General features: G+C 41.6%; 1 protein-coding gene across 3 annotated transcripts in view; it reads left to right on the forward strand.

The window, feature by feature from the left end:
- The first annotated feature begins 863 nt into the window (after nucleotides 1-863).
- LOC142765610 (uncharacterized) overlaps nucleotides 864-17,973 on the forward strand; it is a 47,082-nt gene continuing 29,972 nt past the window's right edge. The window contains exons 1-5 of one of the 3 annotated variants that reach the window (XM_075866870.1): nucleotides 865-1,030; nucleotides 5,468-5,553; nucleotides 6,066-6,215; nucleotides 9,657-9,758; nucleotides 16,825-17,090. In XM_075866870.1, the coding sequence (XP_075722985.1) occupies nucleotides 5,478-5,553; nucleotides 6,066-6,215; nucleotides 9,657-9,758; nucleotides 16,825-16,865 (369 nt within the window). In that variant the 5' untranslated portion in view covers nucleotides 865-1,030; nucleotides 5,468-5,477 and the 3' untranslated portion in view covers nucleotides 16,866-17,090. Of the gene's footprint in view, nucleotides 1,031-1,320; nucleotides 1,375-5,467; nucleotides 5,554-6,065; nucleotides 6,216-9,656; nucleotides 9,759-16,824; nucleotides 17,091-17,973 lie in introns of those variants that run through there. The other 2 variants (XM_075866871.1, XR_012884329.1) reach the window with 2 other exon arrangements.

Consider the following 17,973-nt stretch of genomic DNA (forward strand, 5'->3'; position numbering starts at 1 on the left):
ATTGAAGATACAGATGGTGTATGCTACTTTGAATTTTTAATTTAGGTTGGTACTTTCAGAGAATTGTTATAACAGTGGACGAAAGGACTTGTTATCAGTCAAATACAAACCCGGAACACCATATTACGCATGGCACGCGTTACCAACAGTTAAAGAGTTGTGGCCATTTCCTTGTGCACTTCAGTGTGCATTTAGAGGTGCGTAAAGTTCACAGTATTAGCAAGTGCCTCTGCTGGCTATGGCAGGGAACGCATTTTTTTTCTCTATCAAGAGCCATGTCATCTAAACAACGTCGCTTTACCACCGAAAACAATTTATGATCAGTCACATATGCCAATCACGTAATGCTTCATTATGCGCATACTTTTTGTGTATACCACTTATATCATGATACATAATAATTCAAGAAGATTGATCCTTGAGACCGCATAAAAATGTGGTGGATATACGGTGCAAATATTGCAATACAACGGACGTATTCCCTAGACGATATTGAGAAGGGTGAGAAGGTGAATGTGAAGCTTAACATAAATATTTTCGTACGTTTTCTTTTAGTACCACGTGATAGGAATAAACAATAGCAAGAACTGCTATGCACAAGCTGTTCTGTGGCCTTGAGCCATTGTTAGCTACTCCCAGAAACAATGCGAGTCGATTCTGTGTATACTTTTTTATCTACTCAGCTTTTCTTCTCACTATTGTTTGTCAATCAAAATTTCCTCCCGTCAACGCATGATATAGGAGGGTCATGTGGACACTAGAATAAAAATAAATTGGTAGATCCATTTCTTGGGGTACCAACAACACATAAAAATAAGCGCTGAGTAGCTGCATTCTTGATTTCCCAGAAAGTACATCTACGCAAAGGCTGATCAAGTTTGATACGTTCACTGAAAACAATGTGAGGCAACACACTGTTTTCCTTTTTGTGCAATCAATGGCGGAGCAACGGTGGCTACACAGTGGCCTGTCACCAATAAGAATAGTAGTGTTAGGTCATATGTGCTTAAGTGAAAGGACACAAGCTCAGGTAAGAACTCTAGGAGAAAACGCACAGTCCTCTATAAATGCTACGTTGTCACCAGTAAATTCTGTTAGATTTTTCGCAGAGTTCCGTTATTGCTAGATGAGTGTAGTTAATTATAAGAATCTCGATTGCTAGGATAATAACGCCCGATCACCACGCAAAAGCTTACTTTTCTGTAAAGAAAGCGTCTTCAGCAATGAATTGAAGCAGGTATAAGAACAAAGCAAGTACTTCCGACAAGGATACAATGGATGCCAGGCAAGACTTCCGGGCGTATGCTATTTGAAGAAAAATCCTGACAGTAGAGTGAAAACTGTGCTATTCCCCACGAAGCATAACCGAAAAAGGTGCTTTGACATTACTTGTTGATGCTCCTAGTCGCGTGGCCTCCAGTGTCTTTGTGATAGATGAGAATGAGTAGCAATAAGGCTAAGGCTGGATTGGTGTTGTGACGATCTAGTGTGAAACGAAAGAAAGGGTAGAAACAGAAGCTAGTATGCGGTAATGCCACACAGTCATTGGCTATCGCATCACCAAAAAGGGTAACACATCGTTAAAACATTGGCTTCATTTTCATGGCTAAACAAAAGTCGGGCGGCATCTACAGCATTAAAGGAGCGTTTGTGATAATGCGGGTAACTGAACAACATCAGTAAAACACCAGACATGGCATAAACTGTGGCGTTTCATTCTCTTGTTGGTGAAAATACATCTGTTGAAAAAGACGTTACCTACACAAGAAATTTACGGAGCACCACAGCCCTCTGAGAGCGTCGTCATGTCCGTATCTTCCTATTCTCAGTAGACGATGCCGATGCAAACGCGTTCTGCAAAGTATAGCAGTTCAGCGCACCTCTAGGTGCTATTACAGCACCGTCCACATCTCTCAGCAGCTCAAAAGGCAGTGAAACCCTGTTGTGCTTTTATTGCGTTAGCAATTGTATGGCCATTCTCGGCTGTTTTTTTTTTTCGCAGCCGCCACCGGCACTCACCGTATGTGTATGCGTATTGATATGAATATTCAAACTCATGAAAAAAAAAGCGGCCTGCACTCGGTGCCCAACTCTATCCAACAAGCCGACGCACGCTAATCTCACACGCGTACTTTGCCCCGCGAAAGAGTAGGGAGGGGGGGGGGGGGCATATGCTTGAGCGCAAGCTTATCCTTCGGTGGAAAGAATCATGTGCCTCTGGCGTTCAGCTCAATTTCATTCATTTCATCTATCGTTCAATTTTTCCTGTCATAGAAGAGGCCCGCACAAAAAGTGAATCACCATTCACTCGACGGGGGCCCCCTTTACCCAGTGGTCCACTGATTCACAGTCGGGCCCCCCTTACAAGGTATAGAGCAGAACAACAAATGTGGTACAAAAAAACATTTAATACACGCATGTATGCTAACAGATACCGCTTGGTTGCACATTTTGCGTTTTTGTGTTCACTTACATAAAAATTATTGGTACGTGCGAAAAACCACATGCTAAACGTCTGAAATTAAAGAGGCACAGTAAATATCTCAGTTATATTTTGTGAAGGAAGAAAAAAGAAGTAAGAACATTTTATAAACGCATATAAAATCACAAGATTAAAAAACCCACAATTTTTTATTGGCATAAACTACCGAAGAGACACAAAAATGTCTTGATGCATTTATTACGGTTGATGTAACCTTGATATTGTGGTATGTTAAGTATTTTAGCAGTTTTGGAAGTCTGTAACAAAGCACCTGCTCAGTCATAACTAAACATGTGTATGGAATGATTGAGTTTTCTCCATTTCGGAAAGGGTATAAGTGAGTTTCTTTATTAGGCTGGGCTAATGTACGAATTGTTCTATCTGAAAGTTTAGGACAACGTTTGTATGTGAGCGCTAAGTTGTATGCGCAAAGGTTGTGAGCAGAAATTATGGAAAAACGTGTAAATAGAGGTTCGGTGTGTGCTTTTTGGTGTACTCCAGCTCCGTGACGAGTAGCTTTTTTTGTACCACATCTGGTCTATTTGTGTTTGTCTGTGTCGTGGTGCCCCAAACAAGAAAATAGTAGCTAATTTGAGAAGAAAACAATGCATTATAGAGCTGTAGTTTAACACTACTGTGACCACAAATTGTGATTTTGCAAGTGATCCTATGGCTCTTGACATGCGACCAACGAGATGGTTGACATGTGTATCCGGCGACAAACTATGTTGAAAATGCACTTCAAGAGTTTTGACGCTGTCAACAATATCTATGACGAGATTCCCCAAAAATGAATTACCCGTTAGCGAAATGTTCATTTGGGGTGGTAAAAATGTGATTTATTTGGTTTTGTTCACGTTTATTTGTATTGAATTTAGGTTGCACGTGTTGGGACCCTCTAGAAATTCGTTTATCGCACTTGTTCTATTTTGAAAATCCTGAATATGAAGTAATAGTATCGTGTCATCTACGTATATAAAGAATAATAGTACGGTATCATCTGTGTACTGGTTTCGTTTCAATACTTATTAAGCCATTTATGTAAAGAATAACCAATAATAAACCTAAAACACTTCCATGTGGAACCCCTGTTTTATAAGATAATGTGAGGATAGCCACTGTTAATTTCCACCCGTTGCATCCAAGCCTGAGATATGATGCGACTAAATATAAGGGTAAATCGCGAACACCATACAACTCTAGTTTTATAATAATATTTGATGATTAAGTCCCCCAAACACCTTGTAGAGGTCTATATAAATGCATATTACTGATTCCTTTCTTCGAACGCTCTGAGGACGAAGTTTTTCGAGTTAGGAGAGCAAGCTCTGTGAAATGGCCACTTCAGAAACCGAACTGAGCATCGTTGAGTATGCCAAATTTCTCAATAAACTTTCTTAACCTTGTCAGTACAATTTTTTCTAGGCTGTTAGAGAAAATAGGTAATGTGGAAATTCGTTCGTAATTAAAAAAGTTGTTTTTGTCTCCTTCTTTGATTATCAGCATTTTTTGACACGTGTATTTCACCGGAACGAGTGCGTTAGTTGCCGGGCCCACAAAGGTCTTTTCTCGCCGCTGGACAGGGCTCGTTTGCAAAGAGAGTGCAATTATCCCACACAGAGAAGTGTAACAACGGTGACACAGTGTTAGTTGGCACTCATCTGTACTTGCGATTACGTTTCGTGCGTCGTTTTTGTTTAAACAGCACGTTAAGGGTCGAGTGGTAGATGTTGTTAATTCACTCTCGTCCTGTGTATGTTGTTTTTGTGCGTTATCAGCGCGCGACCAGCGCATTGCACGTTTCGATCTGCTTGCCGCTCTCAGCATTACATTCAAAGTTGCTGCTATCGCATTCATTGCTTCGTCCTTGCACCAAATCTCATTTTTTTGAGGATGACGGGTTTGCAAGAGGGCCTCTGACTTTTGGTGGAACTTTAATTAATGAAATGAGTTCACCCTCTGTCTCTCTCTTTTTTTTCCTTCTAACTCCTCCTTCCTCTGTCTCACCTTTCTTGTCCTCTTTTCTAATCTGCTTGTGTATACAGTAGCCAACTGGAGGTCTTTCTGGTTAACTTCCCTGCCTTATCCCTTTCTCTCTGCTTATTTTCTATAGTTGTTGGAAGGATCCTAAATTAAAAGCTAAGTTCCCCCATGTGTGAGCCTTCCATCGTTAAGCCTTATTGCTAGTATATTCATCTATACAAATAAGTCGGTTTTCGTTACTGATCTTGCTATACCCTTGTGAATATAATATAAAGTCTGTGACAGAACGTATGTTCATTTGCATTAAACTCTATGAACCTTTTCTCCTAAACACAAGCTTAGCTGCTTCGCTAATATCATGTTGGCGTTTCTTATTTCAGTGAATGAAATGCACTGTGTGATCAAGCATTGTGTGTATTATTGACTGACGAAGCTGCATAATTTAAAAGAATAAATTTAGGTTTTAAATTGTTCTCTTCTTAAGGGGTCCTTTTTTGTAGTTCCTGTTTTTTATAATTAACAAAAAATATCAACTCAAAAATTAAATTGAATAATTTTCTAGTCTCAAAGTAAAACAGTACCAGGGTTTCATTCGCGACTATTTACTATATTTGGAGCACGTTACGACTCTTCAGCTGTAAAGCTGTCCTGAACCATCGCCGACAGCGTGTGGCATGAAAATGCTACACATTGTTGTTGTTGTGTCAGTCACATCAAAAGGAAACATTTTCGTCCCCCCCCCAAAAAAAAAACCAGTTCTAAATATACTGTACATTGTGTGAAGTAAGGCAAAATTAACAGTGACAATTTTGTAGAAGTAAAAACGAAAAACATTTTTATACAGACTAGCATAATAAAACTAAAATATGAGACGTTATGTTCTTTCGACCACCAGCCGTCCGACTTACAAGCCATGATGTTCATACGTAAGACTACGATATTTTCGAATGCTACCGCTACTCCAATATTGTATATTTATTGCAAAGCGACATATTTTCACAGGTACAAAGCGATGACCAAAATTTACATAACTGTCGTGCTCCTTGGATGTGTTACCTCTATGGCCATGCACCACAAAGAACGTTATAGTAAGTATGAGTTCGGTTTTCAGTGGCTTGTAAAGAAACGAGCATGAAGTGACAGACAATGTTTGAGGCATAACAGAGGAACAATTTTGGCTAGACCTAACACGTGCCTATAAACGGCGTAATCTTGAACATGTTCTTGAGCAAGTAGTACCAACAAAACTCATCCCAACAAATTGGCTGTGTGTAAGACCTTTGCTAGCAGATATGTGTGTGCTAGTTTTCCGAACGTGGTTTCATTTTCACAGCTTGGTTTAGGCGCATCACTAAGGTAATCCACAGGATGACAGTGATAGCATTGCAGGCATCTATTATTTACTCATGTGTTAGTAAGATAGCACAATAAGCAACTATAAATAAAAAAAATATTTAGAGCTTCAAAAACTGTCATTGTATTTTACGACTTGGTGTAATGAACATTATAAGTGCCTTAAAACATGAGCAGCGTTTCCAGCTCAGAACATAAGGAACACAAGGAACACAAGAGCTCAAGAGTGAACTTTTCTATCTGTTAGAGCACCATTATGCCAAGAATGGCTTTTCTACAAACCTGAGAGATCTCCCTGCTCATACCATATTCCACCATGGCTGCGAATCAACTGACTGCCCACCAGGCTATAAAATATGTTGCCTCTTACTTCGTGGCCAGTGCGGTTGCAAGTGCGGTAAGTAGGTACATGATATTGTGTTTGAGCAAGAAAACATCGCTCTTTGTATATATTTATAGCTTAGAATGAGGCATGTTTTTTCATGAACACAGAATGTTCAAATGGTGAGGCAATTATTTTTGTGTTACAGGCAAGTAACAAGTGAAAAATAAACCTAGATCAGTAACAAATATTTCCACTTCCAAAATCTACAGCAAGCTATTCTCTTTTGAGCAGCAGTGGTACTTTTAACCTCGGATGTTCACATTCAGTGGGCAATGAATGCTGAAAAAAATTTTTATATGTAGAAGCCTGCGCATGCGCAGATCTATCTATCTATCTATCTATCTATCTATCTATCTATCTATCTATCTATCTATCTATCTATCTATCTATCTATCTATCTATCTATCTATCTATCTATCTATCTATCTATCTATCTATCTATCTATCTATCTATCTATCTATCTATCTGCCTGCCTCTTTGCCTGCTTGCTTGCCTGCCTGCCTGCACAAAAATGGTATTTAGACTTTCATTAGACAAAAACTACCTAAATAATAAGAATAATCATTTTAAAATATTTGTAATATTGTAATAATTATTTTGAAGTATATTTAGCTCAAGGGCTTATGTTATAGGTCCTGTTACGGGACTCATGGTGCTTTTCAATCATTTTAACGTTCTTGATTTCTTTTTTGTAAGCACTGAGATGTTATTATGATTTGTCCACCATCAAAATAAAACTCTGTTGAGGGTGCCAAACGGCACCCTCGAGCGAAGCAGGGTGACAATTCTGCACTAAGCCATCAGGACGAGTAACCTAGCACTAACCCTTGCGTGCGTCATATGAAAGGTAATATTCATTATCGGTTGTGATATTTATGTTCACCTCAAAGGATCCCACACAAACTACAGCGACCTTTGGCCAGCTACCACGTGGGGAAAGACCTTTGGACGATGATGAAGACACAAAAACTAAATTAACAAAGAATGGTTGATTCACATTGTTTCACTTTCCCCAAAGCTTGATAATACGGCATAAGTCACTTTTTCTTGGAAGCATCACGTAATATCGGTTTGCTCAATTATTACGAAATTTTTCCAAATGAAAGGTTCAAATGCCAGCGCATGGAGTTCGTGCGGTTGTTTCATATTGCAATTTTCAGAACTCAATAGATAGATATGTGGGGTTTACAGTCCCAAAGCCACCATATGATTATGAGAGATGCCGTAGTGGAGGGCTCCGGAAATTTTGACCACCATTACCGCCTCCATCAGAAATGCAGCCGCGGCAGCTGGGATTTCAACCTTTGACCTGCGGATCAGCAGCCCAATACCTTAGCCTCTAGTTCACCGTGGCGGTGATTTTTTTTTCAGAACTCTAGTATTAGATAACGAGACTATCAGCGAAGGCGTTAGACATTGATTTATAGAAACTAATGTCATCTTGGATCTTCACTGCTTGAACCAGCGCGGTAATGCCCTGAGTATTTATTTATTTGTGGTAATCTATTACCTTATTTTGGCCTACAAGTACTTTACCTTATTAGTTTTATCAATACGCCATTTGTTTTCGACTGCAGGATATCAGGTGCACAGTAATATTTTTCGTACGCATATTTCGTGCATATTGATTTCATGATGTGTTTTCTATTATTTTTTCTGTAAGTTTATTTAAGTTAAACTCTGTTCGCATAGCTGAATGGACGCCTGTACGCACTATCCATATTTATTTCTTTCATAATTTTCTCAATCTAACCCTTCATAACTTTCAAAATTCCAAAGATCACAATCATGATAGTGGGCATGAGCAGGCGCGTGTTTACGAAGGGCTGAAATTCTAATTTCAAAAGACAGATGCTTGGGCTAGTTGTTCATTGGGAATCAACATATTTTCACAGCACAAGACTACGAGTAGTTACGACGTAATTACAGAAGAAGAGACAAGGACAGATTCTACATATATGAATGTGCAGCAGTTTTACACGATCTTTTCAGTATTGTCCCAAAAAAGTGTGAAAGAACGAGTGCTGTATTATTCAAACAAGAGCGCTGAAAATGTGTCAGAGGTACACCGATGATATTTACCATTGTGTACGGCTATCCCAGATGGTAAATATATACGAAATTGGGATTGAGACAATGAGATTGACAGCAACAGTTGATGAATGACGTGACTCGATAACTTTGAGGATGTTAGATTTACAAAATTGAAATGACTCCGAAGATTACCATAAGAAAGGCATGTCCAGAGTGAGTTTGATTTAGGTTTATTTCATATTCAGTTAGTAAAATAGTGCCAAAATTTTTATTGGTGACTTTACCGTCTTGGCAATCACGTGCACAAATCCTAACGCATGTAGAAGAAACCATGGGGCCCAGTATAATAGCGAAATATGTGATGCCACAGTTCAATAATACGTTTCATGACGAGGCAAGCTGCGAAGTATGGTTAAGGCAAAGCCGGAGACAAAGCGCGAAAAAGATATAACAATGTTTATTTGTAAGGTCCCTGCTGACGAAGCACAACCGCATTGCACGCGAAGCTCTTGAATTACGGAATGCAAGCTGAAAGATGTTATCGACGTCTTATGGCGCAAATTTTCCATGCGCAATATTGACCGAGAATGTCTGCTCACAAATGTTTTTACCTCCTCTTTGGTTCAAATCCGAGCTGACAGGGTCGCATTTAGCTTAAAACATCGCAGCTGACGTTACGCAATGTTGTCATGTGGCGCTAATTATTGCGCTTGCTTGGCTTATCATCAAAACAGCGGGGACCACGTTGTTCTGTAGTCTTTTATGAAGTAGTGGCTGTACACCAAAGCTCTTGTATTGACACCGCCATAAAGCCGAATTCCAGCGCGTCTCCGCTTTTCCCAAAGCACGAAATTAGCCACAAATTCAAGCTTCTTGAAAAGCATATTGCGCGTATGTTCAACAACCAGATGTGATATTCATGACGCAGATGATGATGTATGGTGAAACTTGTATTACAAATTTTACAGTTTGTCGACAACGAGCAAAGTGCACACCAAAGTAAACTTATAAGACAAGTGAAAGCCAGTATGTAACAAACATCTCAAACAAAAGCAGCTTCGATAGCAAAAGTTTAAGCAGCTATCATCGAAAGTGTGACAGTGTCAAGTTATTAAACATTTAATACGTTTTTGTGTCCTGTGTGTTCAGTCATTGTACCAAAAGTATTTTAGGAGTGGGTCTATTGTGCTCATACATAATGTAAACATGGCGTCACTGTCTTCACCGTTAAAGTACTATTTCATGGGTTGCTTTCTGAAGATGAACATTAACTCTCCCAAGAAGCAGCTATTTTCTAATGTATTATGAATACGAAGCACACGCATACATGTATGATTGCGCAGCTTTCTTGCTTTTGTAAATCAGTGTTCGCACAATATGAGTTTTAAGAGCAGGCAATTTCACATATGATTTTCCAGTGCCATGGCTGCACCACTGCAGTTACGCATGGGAAGATGAATGTCCTCTACCACATAGACCTAACTGCGCTCACACAGACGCAGAAAACTTGTGCCATTGTGGTGAGTTCCATGGTGATAATTACAGAACGATATTACTCGTACCTTAGATCACGGACGTAACCCAGGGGTGTATGGGCTGTAACTGGATGCATCGATATTTTTATTTTTCAAGCACTGTACTGGAGTCATCAATTCATGGGTATCCAAAACAATTTATGTTGGGTTTTGGGTATTTTGAAAATGACCCTAAGTATGTGAATATGACATATTGCTTTTTTTTCAAGACAAACGTTTGTTATGCAATCGAAGGTGAAAAATAGACCTTTCATCACCCTTTTGCACGATTAGATGCCTTGAAAACAAACGGCATAATTATATATATATATATATATATATATATATATATATATATATATATATATATATATATATATATATATATATACATGTGAATGTAGATGCGCTTTCACATAACAGCTGTTTATTGTGCCGACGTTTTGACGGGAACCCCGTCTTTTTCAACACATAATAATATTTACACATGTTCCGTGTCCTCTTATAGCCTGTCGAGACAGGAGGGAAGGGGTCAAAGGAAAAGTAAAAAAATAAAAAAAGAAAGAAAAGAGAGAGAGAAAAAAGAAGAAGAGACAGCGAAACGGGAGGAGAAACATTAAATAAAATATAAAAATCTAGGAGAAGAAGCAAGACCGACACGGCGTAATTAGAAAGGGGCAGCATCTCAACAGAGTAGGGCAGAGGTAGATTCGCAATGTCATCATTGTCAACAATACCTCCTCCGCACGCACTCTTCCCCAAGTGGGCAGTGTGCCGCAGTTCTTGTATTTCACCTTTCCGTGTAGTCCGCTGGCAGCTCGTTCCTCTTTGAAGTTTAAGACAAGTTAATGGGGAGACCTTAAGCGCTTCGAGTGCGTGCTGATGGCGTCAGGAGGAATGAAAAAGCCGGTGATTGAGGCGCCGCCATCGTTATTCATTATATGCAATGGCTCCTTGACAGTGAAGGAACAGAATGTGCGTTAAAGATTAAAGAAGAAAAAAGAACAGGGGGGGGGGAACTGTACGACATCCGGGACAGTCACCACACAAATGCGTCACACTGGGAAGACATGCGCGCATGTATGAAAAAGGTAACGAAACCACCTAGCTGTCAGCTCCTTGTCAGTGAAGGAACAGAATGTGCGTTAAAACTTAAAGAAGAAAAAAAAAAGAAAAGAAAAAGGGGGGGACCATACGACATCCGGGACCACTTATCTTTGCGTTCCGGCTGTGCTTGATGAGGCAAATCATTTCTATGTTGTCAGATGCATAAGCTAAAACCTTTGTTAGCGGGTAATATTATTGTCGTAATGAAACCGGACTGATTAGAGAGAAGCGTTTGCGTCTTTTAGCAGTCGTAACGCTGACAGAGTGCCTGGATGTTCATTTATTCCGTATTTTATCGTGTTAAATTTGTAGATACAATAAGATTCTCGTTGTTACCGTTCTCTGATGGTTCGAAAGTTGTTTTCTAGTAGTGTAACCCTGATGTCATCAAAGCTGTGGTCATTTATTGTGCAGTGTTTTGAAAGTGGAAGGCCTGGCAGAGATCGTACATGTGCCCGATGGTTGTTGAATCTAATTCTAAACGGAGTGTCTGTCTGGCCCACGTATTGCTTGTTGCATACCCCACATTCCAGGAGGTATATGACGTTGTCTGAGTCACAGTCTAGTGCACCTCTTATCCTGTGCTTGAAATCCGAGTGGGTATATATATATATATATATATATATATATATATATATATATATATATATATATATATATATATATATATATATATATATATTCGTAGGAAGGTCGTAGGTTCAATTCCTGCTCACAGCTGGTAATTTTTTCATCCACTTTTCTTTCTTGTTTCTTCTTATTTACATTCCATTGGTTCTAATACCTTCCCCTGAACATTCCTTGGCATTACTTCTGTTATATTTCATTAATATTGTGTTAAAACACGGAAATACGAGCCCTTATGTATACACTTCTCTCCCTTATATATAAATATATATATATATATATATATATATATATATATATATATATATATATATATATATATATATATATATATATATATATATATATATACGCTTTATATGTGCACCATAGCCACAGTTCACATAAGCAAACTATACATGCATCGGCACTTCAAGGAGTGAACCACAGAGCCAAAGTGTGAGAAACCACGCTATACTGTGTTGTGTAGCTTTGTGTGGTGAGATGTATCCTTATAAAAGGATATGTTTTTCTAGAAATCAATCATATTGTTACGTGCTGTTTAATATTTGCAATAAAACATGTATAAAGTGTTTCTGTGTGATTCGCAATGTTTACGAAGTACTTGCACATTGCAAATCAGTGATCTTAAGAGAGAGAAAAGCGAGAAAAAAGAAACACGGAAAGGTTAACCAGATGCTAGTACCAGATAGGCTACCCTAAATGGGGGTTGGGGAATAGGGGGTTAAAAGGGACAGAGGGAGTTATAAAATAAATAGGAGAAAAACAAGGGCACACGTGCACACACAAATCCACCCGCTCAGAAGCGTTCCGACAGGCCAGTAGTTCGCAAGAAGCCCAGTAGCACTTGCACGGCCCTCTTCGGTGATGAGTCACGACGATGGCGCAGTATAATTTCTTCTGACAGCAGCTGGTCATATAACTTGTTTAGTGTACTAGAAAGGTATTGTCTTTCTACGTTATATTCCGGAATCACAAAGAACGTGTCGAATTGTCTCTTCATCTCCGCAGTGTGCACAGGCGGTGGTGTCGGCCATCTCTATGCGCAACCCGTACGCACGGGTTTACGTGACACCCAGTCATAGTCTGCAAAGAGCAGTAGCGCCACCTCGTCGAAGTTTTCTTGGAAGCTGTAAGCTTAACGTAGGATCAAAGAATTGTAATTTTGCATGCTACAAAGAGGCTCATATCAAAGTAACATGAAGCGTTCGCGAGCAAGCATGTGGAGCCTCCTAGCAGCGTCCAACTTAGAGAGAGGTATTGACTGTTTGTTGCCTTCTGTACAGGCTGTACGGGCAGCTTGATTAGCCCGTTCGTTACCGGTAGATCTACAGTGGCTTGCAAGCACTGAAACGTAACTTGGTGCCCTTTCTCTGTTATATGATGTAGCGTTTATGCTGTCTCAAATACCAACTGCTCGTGCAGGCCACGGCGTAGATTTGACACAAGTGATTGCAGTGCCACCTTGCAGTCACTGAAGATTGTCCACCGTTGCGTGCTTTGGTCGTTAATGAAACGCCGCCCAGCGCCAAAAGCTGCAAGCTCTGCTGCCGTTATGTGGTTGCATAAGTTGTCCTAAATTTGGTGGTTGTGACGTGCGATGAAAGAACGAATGCCGATGTTGAGCTGTTTGGCAGGTCGGAGCTGTCGGTGTAGACGTGGGTGCAGTATTGGTACTTCTCGCACACCAGAAGTAAGACAAGCTGCTTGAGGGCTGGTATTGAAAAATCTCGTTTTTTCTGGATGCCTAGTGTTTTCCCGTTGATGACTGGCTGTTTGAGGCCCTATGGAGGAATATAAGGTCTCGCCGTGGGCATAAAACCAGTTGGTAGACAGTCACCAAGCGCAGTTACTGTTCGAGAAAAAGAAGTACGAGACCTATCCGCTGGTAGAGAGGCTAAGTGGTGACCGGGAGTCCAGCGTCATGCCTTATGTGTGTTCTCAGAACTTCAACTTCAATATGGGTCGGCACGTGGGGGTCTTTGGCTAAAGCTATAGTCGCCTATATTGAGTCACCCTGAGGCAGACCTAGACAGATTTAAAGCACCTGTGCCTGAACGCTTTCTATCATGCGTCAACCTGTTTTGCTGGTGTTTAATAATGCGGGCCGACTGTATCGTAGAAAGCCAAGAAAAATCACCCTGTACAGTCGTACATAGCATTGGGCTGAACTTTTCAAGTATTTTTAGCTACAAACTTGAAGAGATAGCATACGTCCGTCAATCGCTTTTTCAAATACGACACATGAGCGCTCCATGATATCTCTGTCAATTGTGACACCCTGAAATCTGTCAGATCGGTAATATGGTATATTTGACCATTAACTGAAACTCTGTAATTTGTCATGGGTTTGCGCGTACATACCAGAAGAGCGCACTTTTCGGAGGAAATTTCCAGGCCTCGATTGCGGAAGTACAAAGCAGTTGTTATAGCAGCTCTCTGGATTCCCACTCTTAACTGCAGGTGAGTTACCGCAGATGTCCATATGCAGATACCACCTGCGTATATTGATAGACAAATATTAAGTGGTAGGTGCGTATGGAGGGCGATCAGTGTTAGATTGAATAGCACGGGGCTCAGTACATCCCCCTGAGGGACGCCAAGACAACTGAAACGTGCAGAGGTGTTCGCAGCCTCCGTTGTCACAAAAAAGGACCGCATTTGGAAATAGCTGCGTATCCACCTAAACATTCGATCACCCACTCCAATCTGTACTATTGCGGCTAGGACAGCTTCATGAGTAACTTTATCATAGGCTCCTTTGACGTCAAGGAACAGATAGGCGCAAAAGCGCTTATGGTCTTTCTCAAGTTGGACGTACTTGATTAGGTTGACGACGCTATCGATTAACGATCGGCCATGTCGAAAGCCAGCCATGACATTTGGGTAGATCTCATAATACTCCAAGTACCACTCCAGGCGGCCGAGAATCATTCTCTGCATCACCTTACCAAGTGTAATGAGTGAAGAACACGACAACGACGGAAGTGCGGGGCAAGGCGCGTGTAATGTGCGCGTGAGGTCAGCCAATCAGCTGATGACCTGTGGTGGCCCATAGAGGTGGCGTGCCACGATTGGGCCACGTGTGACCATTACGTGGTGGTAAGCTTTGTGGCTGGGGACGAGCCGAAGCAGCGGTGGACGGAAGACAGCGAGCTGAAGCGTCGGACGCAGGCGATCCAGGTTTCGGCCAGGGAACGCGGCTGTCCACGCTACTGTCGTCCAACTACCAGCTGGGGCGGCATTGCCGGCACGAGTACTGCATCTCGGGACACGGCCTGGCCTGCTGTTCTCTTCCTTGCCGAGGACATCTTGGATCTCGGCGAGGCGTCTCCGTGGTCAGACGTTCGGCACAGCGACGTACGTGGCCTGACTAATGGTCACGGTTGCGCCGAGCATCGCGTCTCGACGCAAGCTGTTCGCTAAACGGGCTGGCCCATTACACGCATGGAGCATCGCGTCTCCGATGCGGGTTGACTGCTCCGTAATCGTACACACGCCCCCACTCCGCCAAGCGTCATCGTCACCATAGCGTCGCACATCGAGACGCAACCCGCTTCCGATCACCTGTCGCTGCCTCCTGCTCTGCTTCTCGGCGTTCGTCGGGGCCCGCATCTAATTGTGAGGTTTTGGAACTTTCCACCTTGAACTCGCGTTCTGTAGTTTTCTCATTCGATCAGACAGTTTGTTACTTATTCGCCTTCGCGGTTTTTCTGGTTCTGTGTTCCGTGTTTTTCTTTCGTGCTCTGTCATAAACGTCGTGTGTGTTGTTACCGCGTCGTCTCAAAGTCCATTTCTCCTCGTACGACATGCAAAACAAGCGTTGACGAGCCTTGGCCCCGATAAAGAATAATATTTTTATTACACCAAGCAACTAGCCAATGCGATCGGGTGATAGGAGGAGAGTTCCAATGGTGACTTGCCAGGTTTGAGCCGTGGTACTAAGCGACTAAATTTCTAACTTGAGGGGACAGTCTCCTCTAGCCAACAATCATTATATAGTCGAAGCAGAGCAATTCTGTGCGCTCACCCAGATGACACAGGGCTCTGTAGGAGATTCCGTCAGGTCCTGGTGCGGAGGTACGTGTGCACGAAGCGAGTGCTGCCTTAAGCTTCTGAATAATGAACGGGAGGTGGATACAGAAATCACGTGGTGTTGGACAACTGCTCGAAAGTGGTGAACTGTTAAGGGCTATAGTTTGCCTTGATAATTCAGTGCAGAACTCTTCAGTAACGTCAACATTTTATCGACTTTGTAAAAGGCTAAGGCTTTGAAAGGTGACCTCTGAATGGGGGATAATCACAAACCTTGTACCACCCTCCATAACTGCGATAAAGGCTTAGGATGGTCGAGTGACTCGCAGAAAATAATCCACCGTTAGAATTCTAGCTTGTCCTACCGACGTTGATCTTCTGCATACGTCTAACAGTCCGTCAATCTTCCATGTCCTTCGTGCACTCGTACCTTCCTTCAGCTAATCGTCGTAATGCTCGAAGCAGCTCCAGCCTTATGTCGATGTCCATGACTTTTACAGAGCATGGGATCATGAACACAGTCTCTCGTACAGTGCTCTGATGGCCTCTTGTAAATTGAATATGCGTTCTTGGCATTGGTCTTCGATACGAGACTGAAGTTTTTTCCAGTACATTCCTTTAACCGTGTCGCAAACTTTAGGAAGTGACAATCCTCTGAACTTGACATATGTTGCAATGTGATCACTCTCATGCGTTTCAATACCCGTTAACCATTCAGTATGCATCACTACGCGTCGCGAAACTTAAGGCAAGTCGACAAAGCTGCTGTATGTGGAGCCACATAAAACCAACGCTTAGTAACCAAAGTTCGTTTTCGCAGGCAATGGACACCAAGTTTCTACCCTTCATGTTGGTCTTCTGACTTCCCTAAAATGTATGATAGGCGTTAAAATCCCCGATGATAACGCACGCGTCAGGCGTTATGCTATGATATCTCGTAGTCTTCTGTGATCGAACCGCCTTGATGGTGGTAAATATGCGCCAACCACAGTGACGTTGTGCCTCCTCTTTTTCACTCTTAAGCAGACGTATTGATTTCCGTCATGAGGTGGTGCAGGTTGAAGAATGTAAATGAGGTGTCGGTAAATGAACACACGCTCATCACGGTGAGTGACACCCTAATGTCGTCCTCAAGAATAGTTGTCCCACTCAGTGCACTGAGACTACACACACATTTCATAATACTGTGTTGTGTGTGGTCACCGCCACACTGTAACAAACAACGATAATTAACATTAGTCGATTGTTTCTTTACCGTTTGTCAATTGCTCATAACCGACCTGTCTTGTATATCAATTTGCAGATTTCGCAGGATTCTATGCTGTGTTGGGTTTGCCCAAGTAGCCTGCTCGAATGTTGCTCCACATTGGAAAAATTTTTCTAGCATGTATGGATGCTTCAAAACACCATGAAGCTCTCGGCTGTTGCTTACACTTTTTTTTTGTAGCCAAATCATTGAAACTTGTTGAACAGCAATGAGAAGAATCAAGGATGCAACGTTTTGCTAGTGAATTATTACATGAGACCTATACAAAAAAAACTATTTTGACCTTATGGTCGACAGCCTCACACGTTTTCTCTGTGAGTTAAGTGCCTCGATCATATGGGAAAATCCAGACAGATTTCGCTTTAAAGCTAGCAACGCTGGCTTCCAACATGCTGTTGGAAAAAGAGCGGTACCATAGACGGGAGACTTTGCGCTACCTTCCACTCAAAGCTTTCCTAAATAAATACTTTTTTACATTGCTTTCAATCAGACTACAGCACGTGAACTGGCATTAGGTAATTTACCCTTGTGTGAAGTAATCAGCTGTCTTGGGTGCTCTCAGCTGTTTGCATACATTAAGATTCCACTCATACGTGCCAGTCATCCCAGACACCACGAATAACAATAAACTTGCTTCCCCTTTGGTATGTACAGGGTTTCGCCTGAAAGTAATGTCGATTGGTTCACGAAAATAAAATAATTTATCATTGCAAGTGTAGAAAACTAATTAAAATGGCATCTCTCAGCATCGGTACATCAGCTCCAGTGAGACTTCCAGCTCTGGAATGTGTTTCGGTAGTCATCCACCAGAATGGCGGTGCAAGCCACTTTCATGCCATCCACTGTCCAAAAACTTTTGCCTTTCAGGCTTTTTTGGGCATGGAAACAGTGAAAAAGCCGGAGAAGACGTCCTGAATGCATAGGAGCCTAAGAATCCTTTAGACCCTTGCTTAAACTAGGTAGCGGGTAACATTGAAGGTACTGTGGGCCCATTAATCATCGCCCTGCCGCTTACAGTTGTCTGCGATTTCGGGGTGGGTGCACTGAATCATGCATTTAATTCGTTTGAGCAATGCCACATGAAATTTTTGGAACATATAGCATGTCAGCCATACAAAGGAGATCTAATTGTCTGTGTTAGTTCAAGAGTTACCTCACTCGCGTTACATTGGAAAATAAGGTTTT

This window comes from Rhipicephalus microplus, chromosome 6, assembly GCF_043290135.1.
Source record: "Rhipicephalus microplus isolate Deutch F79 chromosome 6, USDA_Rmic, whole genome shotgun sequence".
In the NCBI taxonomy this organism is placed as follows: domain Eukaryota; kingdom Metazoa; phylum Arthropoda; class Arachnida; order Ixodida; family Ixodidae; genus Rhipicephalus; species Rhipicephalus microplus.